This window comes from Crocodylus porosus, unplaced genomic scaffold (assembly GCF_001723895.1).
Source record: "Crocodylus porosus isolate Cpor-Errol unplaced genomic scaffold, CroPor_comp1, whole genome shotgun sequence".
Classification (NCBI taxonomy): Eukaryota; Metazoa; Chordata; order Crocodylia; family Crocodylidae; genus Crocodylus; species Crocodylus porosus.
In genome coordinates, this window is record NW_017728927.1 from 11,376,045 (window position 1) to 11,383,087 (window position 7,043).

At 45.2% G+C, this 7,043-nt stretch overlaps 1 protein-coding gene across 1 annotated transcript in view; it reads right to left on the reverse strand.

Moving 5' to 3' along the window:
• The window catches only part of FOXK1 (forkhead box K1), a 58,463-nt gene that overhangs the window by 14,955 nt on the left and 36,465 nt on the right, over positions 1-7,043 (reverse strand). Inside the window, exons 3-4 of the mRNA XM_019542151.1 lie at positions 1,667-1,823; positions 605-751 (exon numbers count right to left, since the gene is read on the reverse strand). Coding sequence (XP_019397696.1) covers positions 605-751; positions 1,667-1,823 — 304 coding nt within the window. The remainder of the gene's footprint in view (positions 1-604; positions 752-1,666; positions 1,824-7,043) is intronic.

Sequence of the window (7,043 nt, forward strand, 5' to 3'; positions counted from 1 at the left end):
ATCTTGAAACAACAACGCCCAAAGGTGTGATGATGGAAGACAAGACATGGCAGGGGGAGCCCTGACCACCGCCCCATGAAAAGAAACAATCTTGTAGCTGAGCGCCCAAGACTGACTTAATATTAGTTAAATATGTAGAAGTTGTACGAGATTTCCAAGCACCACGATGAATGTACAGACCCATGGTTCTTGAGTATTATTTTGGAGTGGGGCACATTCAGACCAGAAGGTTGATGCAGTGGGAAAGGAAAGCAAAATGGTGGCATCCTGAGGGTAACTACTGCAGTTAAAGACAAAAGGACAGAATGGTGGAGACATGCTGAGGTGGGGTAATCGCAAAGCATTCTCTGCAGAGGACTGTTCCCAAAACACCTGGGTACGGTCACAGAAAAAAGTAAAATAAAAATCAGGCCAGAAGCCAGAAGCAACTGCTGAAAGCAAGGTCAGGAAAGGAACGCAGAATGAGGATCCCAGCCCTCAAGAATGAGAATCTTTGCCCCAAGCCCTCAGCAAAAAAAGAATAATAATTTCATCTAATTAAAAAAAAAAAAAAAAAACCCAAAGGATTTTCAAAGTCAGTAAGTTGTAGGTATAAAGACCTCACCTGCCAGCCTTTATCAGCAGTCCTGTAATACGGGTAATGCTTGGTGATATGGGCATAGATGCCACTTAGTGTTAATTGCCTGTCCTGGGCTGAGGATATGGCCTGCACAATTAGCTGAGCATACGAATATGGTGGTTTGGACTCATCCTAAGAAAAAATGGACAGCAGAATGTTAGTCACTTCGTAGTAAGACTTATGCTAGAGTTCATCCACAAGCCAGATAAAAGGAGAAAGACACCTTCATAGGCACCACAAAACGTTCGGCCAAGCAACAACGTTCTTTTCACAAACACAAACCAACCCATTCTGCTTCTAGGCTCCCTCCATTTACCCTCCCCAAGGGAGGTCCCTGCCCTTTCTAACACTTGAAATTTGCCAGGTTTATTTTATTTCTAGTTCCTCGCGTTGCTTCTCGATGAAAAACGTAGTGATCTTAAGGGATGGTTCAGTAAGAACAATCATTCAGTGCCACAATCTCTGACCGAGTTGCTCTCTCTCTCAGTCATCAGGATGCAGCTCCCTCCTTATCGCTCACTTTTCTTGCTTGTTGTTAAAATCCTAGAATTTACCCACCCTGCTCCCCTTCCCTCCTGGTCCTGGAAAGCAGGCCTCTCCTTCTGCCTGGCTTAGCCTGCACATTGTTCATAGCAGGATTTCCACCTTCCCCTTCCTGCCCTCCCCCCAAAGTACTTTACAAAGTGCTGTATACGGTGGTAAGGCTCTTCATTAAAAGGAGAAAATAAGATTTTTTCTGGTTTTAATGCTCTTCTAATATAGCTGCCCAGGGGAAATCGGTGCCTATGGCTTCATACTTTTCCCCTCAAAAAGTTGAGTTAGTGGCGTTTAAGTGACTGTAGTAAATACATCTGGGAAAACTAAAATGGCAGAGGTATCATCTGACAGCCCACCGCCAACTAACAACATGAAGGGGCACTACCCCAGTGACAATGTACATCTTTCATTTGGGTTTGTACTTTTTCCCCTCCCCAGTTCTAGTCAGTGCGGGCAGCACCCAAACTGCCTCTTCAAGAGCCCTGCGGGGTAAGTAATGTTTCTCTGAACCTTTGGGCTGTCCCCGCCAGATGCATCTGCCTGCTGTTCCGATGCTGCTTTTGCGGCGTATTCTGCTGCCAGCTGTAGTTCCGAGGTAATGTTCTGAATGAAGCGATAGCCTGAGGACCCAGCACCACGGGGACTGGCCGGACAGGAGTTGGGAACACTGTGGGGGAAGGAGGAGGAGAGAGAACGTCAATCCATCCGCAGTTATTTATTACCAGAAATCAACCAGCATAAGTATAACTCCTAGCTTTTAAAGACCCCTCAGCAGTTTACAGTTAAGCCTCTACATCCCCAGAGCTTATTCTTTTTCATTTGGGTTACCCAAACCTTACAACATGATCTCATTCAAGGTGATAAAACAAGGCTTGATTCCTGACTCCATCACATTCACATTACTAGACCACACACAGTTTCAAAGCAGAAAGCACGGTGCCTTCTCTGTGCAGCCAGCCCAGGACTTCACTGAAAACCAAATGCTGTGTCAGAGCTTAGTTCTCCCAAGTATCTAAGTTATAAAAGTAATTAGAGACCTTACACTCCAGTCATAAAGCTAATTAATGCTATTCTCTGTCTAGTGATCACTCCATTTTTCTGCTTCGCAAGGGCTGCTTCCTTTTACAATGTCATGGTTAAAACCACCATGGCAGACGGCTGTATTGTAACAGCAGCATGAGTTCCTGAAGGCCGTGCCACAATGGCAAGGTTAACAAAAGCAGCTCAACCCAGATACCTCTGAGGGCCATCCGTCTTTTTAAACCACCAGCATACAAACCCTATTAACAACTAATGGGAATTGCAGGCATAGAGAGCATGCAACATGCCAGCATCTCTGCAGGGAGGAAAGACAAAAATCAGCACTGAAGGACTGCCGCAAGGTGGCAATACAAGAACAGCTATGAAGCACAAAGAGCCATGCTAGGACTGGTAAAAGGGCACAAATAAACAAAGGCTGGGCTAATTTGCAGCCCCACTCAGATGCACAGAAGTGCATACTGCAGACAGGGAACTAATCAGCAAGACTTGTCTGGGGATCATGTATCCTTGATTTGTCAGAGGAAACCTGAAGCATCACTCTGTCGCAGCCCATTCCCCCCGCCCCAAAGCTGAACTGCTCAGTGCTGGTGCAACAGCCCATCCTCAAATCACAGAAGTTAACCCCAGTATGGTAGAGCCAGGACAAACAAACATTCACATATTGAGAAAGAAAAGCTGCTTCCCCCCACCCTTATTCAGGCAGAGCTAAAGCAGAACAGAAACAGGGTCCTAGTTCCCAGCACTGGGCTTCGATAATGCTGTCGAAAGCGATTTGCTTCCTAGCAAGACAGTCATGAGCAGCAAGACGGTGCATTTAAATGCCAGCTATTGCATCCTAAGAGCCCGACTTGGACTCCTTTGCAGTACATAATGTGTAAATGCAGGGAAAAGATAGCTCTTGCCCCAAACAGTTTACAATCTAATTAGAAGATACAAGATAGATCATTCCTTTGTACGCCCCTCGAGCCAATGTGGATCAGGTGCCAGACAGTCTTCAGCACTTGAGAATCGAGGTAGCTTGGGTAAAGTGCTTGTAATTATGAACATGTGCCAATTCCAGCAATCCACATGAATCCTTATCTCTTTCAGAGCTCGCTGAAAGGGCCTGACCTGTCTACACAGCCCAAGATTAGCTCTTCCACAATAACAACCCCCCCTGCTTTTTTTTTTTAAGTTTACTTGGGAAACAGAATAACCTAAGCTGTATGAACGGATATTTAGAGCCAAATAAAGGTGCCCACTCCTGGCATAACTGCAGAACAGGTACTGCACTTCAAATGTGAACACTGGCTTATTTTTCAGTAGTTTCTCCAGACAGACAAGCCTTGAAAATATGCATATGCTCATGCCTTCTTCCAATAAAGGAAGGCATAAAATGGCCAATGAAGTTATTCCTTAGACAGATTTCTCCAGGAATAACCATAGAAAGCAGATCTGATGAAGGAGAAGAGGAAGAAAGCAGTGCTGCTGTTAATTGATATATTAAGCACTATGGTAATGAGCAGGCTAGAAACAGGTTAAGATGAGACAGAGCTATTTGCTAGCCATCTGCAAACATATGCTAATAGGAAGCCCCAGACAGAACGGCTAAAATGCAAGTAAAGTGGAAAGCCTGTCACAGGAGCATCTCAAATAAATCAGCACACTTTAACATGATGCATCCTTGTGTTTCTACACATGCACACACACAATAGGCTTCAAGGCTTGCAAAAACACTCACGCAGTTCAGACACAGGCATCAAATTGATTCTTGAAGATAAGCAGAGGAAGTAGTCTGGCTTCTACTCTTCAGGTTTGGGCTTCTGAAGTTTACAGTGAGTTCAAATATAATCTTCGTTAAAACCATCAAAAAATGAACTTGCAGCTCGTGCAGCACTTCTATTGGAGTGCTCCCAAAGCCTCTTCAAAATAAATGTTATCAGTTATCACCCCTTTGGGAAAGAAGCAAGGCCCTGGGGAAAGAAGTGTCTGGAGAATTTTCCTAATGAAATGGGGTTGGTTTATCTGGGATTGGTGGTGGTGCTTAGCTGGAGACTCAGGAGAAGCAAATCCTCTAACATGCTGGAGCCACGATGGGGCGTTTCCTCTGTGTGATCCTGACACTCCTACAGTTCCTTTAGGCCGGGGGTGAATTGCTGAGAATTGCTGGCATAGAAGAAACCAATGGGGACCAACATTTCTGGCAGGTTTGCCAGGAATTAGCGCCGCACCCTCCTCTTTGATCCCCTTCCTCAGCCCAATCTGCTGCTCTGCTTTCTGTGGCCTACTCTGTGCTCTCTACCTGAGCTCCTCTGCTTTCTGCTTCCTGCCCTGTGCTCCCTGTCTGATCTCCTGCTCTACTTTCTGCTTCTGCCATATACACCGCAGTGCTGCCTGTGAAAATGAGGCTCATTTACAAATCAGTGAAGGGGGCAGAGCTCATAGAAACCATAGAAGAGTAAGGCTGAAAGGGACCTCCAGAGGTCATCTATGCCTAAATGCCACCAGAGGCAGGATCAGCCCTCTCTCAACCACCCTACAAAAATCCACAGTCCAACCTCTTAGCAAAACTATTCAGCTCACGACCAAAAGACCCTGCCACAGATAAAACCAGGGGACAACAGCAGCCAGTGTCTGGTTGCTGCAGAGGTTGTTAAAATGCACTTGAGAGATCCCAGGAAAAGGGTCTTGCCCTTCACTACAGAGGAAGGCAAAATCCTCCACCGTTCATACCAAGCTGACCATGGGGTAAAATTCCTTCCAGACTCCAAATCTGACAGTCAGTCAGACCCTGAGCAGAGGGCAAGAGCCTCTAGCCAGGAACCTCCAGGCACAAGTCCCAGCAGTGGCACACCCCGGTCACAATCCTTAGCCTTGGCTGCAGCAGCCTTCATATTGCAAAGAGGGTGGAACAACAAGGGAAGAAAAGGTCTTATGAACAAACGTTTAAAGGATTAAGACCAAATTCAATTCATGTATGGATTAAAGCAGACGCACAAACACAAAGCAGTGACGTATCGACTTCCTGGAGTTCCTGGAATTCTCCTCCCACCCCTGCAGCGGCCAGGCCAGGGGAAGTGTGCACTTGGGCACACCCCCCGTTTCAACACCAGGATGTAAACAAACATTTCTCTCTGTGTCGGACAGAAATACTATGAAAGATAACTGAATCTATTTCCATACTACTATACATTTTACTGATAAAAACACAGTCATTTGGCATGCAGGTGAGCATGGCTCACTTCTATATTTAGGCTGTTGCTACCGAAGACAACTTGGAATACACCTCTTGGGCAAATAAAATCTTGTTGCATCTGTCATCCCCAGCTACTTTAGATGCTGACAAGTTACAGACATGCATCCTTCAAACAACAGTAAAAGGCAGCCACATCTGGGTGCAATACAGCATTTCTAAATATTTAGAAAGGGAAGTGAGTGTTTCTATCCAACTGAAATGCCACAGAAAATGTAAGCAGACCAGCTGTAGCTGCTCGTGGTGGAATTTAGCCAGGGCACCAAAGTTAACATCCCATGTCTCTCCGTGTGCCAATGAGCCTAATAACTAGGAGTGTTCAGCATCTCTGTTTTACCCCGATTGCAACCTCTGCTAGCACAATTCCAGTCACACCAGGATGAGACATTGTTTTAGATTTGACGGACAACCACCACCCAGAGAACTGCCAACCTCAGTTTGTCACAACCAGTTTTTTACTGCTGGACTCGTTGGCTTTTCACCAGTAAGAGAAGAAATGACAGCCAGAGGTGGTGGGGCTGCAGGTCAGGTTTACAAACTTTATTAGTGAATCTTCAAAAAAAAAGATAGTTACATGAGTTTGTAGAGGTTGAAGAAGATACAGGACACTGTGCATGGTGACATGGAGCACAGCTGGAGTAGGCTGGTGCAATCTAAAACATGAAGTTGTCATGCAGCCTGCTAGCCCAGGGTAAAAGGGCAAGAAGAAAACTATATGAGGATATATGAACTCATGCATAGTAACCACCTACATGCAGATTTGTGAGTCGACAAGATGCACTCAGGTACAGGTTTCAGCATGTGGTGTAGAGCTGCCTGGGTGAGGGGTAGTCCAGGATATAAACAATCCTTGCCAGTTTATGGCAAGTGTGACTGGGGTCTGGTCCTCCCCCTTGGTCTCTCTTCTAGCTGGTGGTCTTGGGCTGTCATAGCCACAATGCCAACTACATGGACTCATTTCAGGCTGCCAGGACATGCATGGCGAGTAAAATTTCCTTTCAATGCTACTGCATTTTTCATGTCCCTGGATTCACTTGTGGCACTACTTAAATTATGCCAGAAGACAGCTGCACGTTTAGCACCTTCTAACATCTAATTCAAAACCAAACTTGTCAACAGTTAGAGAGTGCTGCTACAAGATGCATTTCTACAGAACCTACAGTAATATGCTTGGCAAATTATATATATGTGAATTAATCCTCACAAAAGTAATTATTGAAGTATTAGTCCCATTTCATAGGGAAAATTAAACTAACAGAAAAGTCAAATGACTTGTCTAAGGTCACACTGAAAGATTACATGCAAGCTGGGAAATAAACACATTTCCCAAATCTGGTGCCATCAGTTTCCCAGAAGGAAAGGCAGCCAGATGAGGTGACTTGAACTGTACCAGTGTTTAACACCATTCCTCTCTCCTGGCTTAACTTCTCAAGCTTAAATCTTTCAAATGTTTATCTGAGTCATATTTTCAGTAATTAAAGCCCTTGCCCATCTTCTCTGGCACCAGACATTGTTTTGGACTCTTAAAAGAAAGGCCTACAAAGGATGGAGGATGGGATTCACCTCCAAGGAGGATTATTCTGCACTGGTTCGGTCCTGCAGGGAGCAAACCAG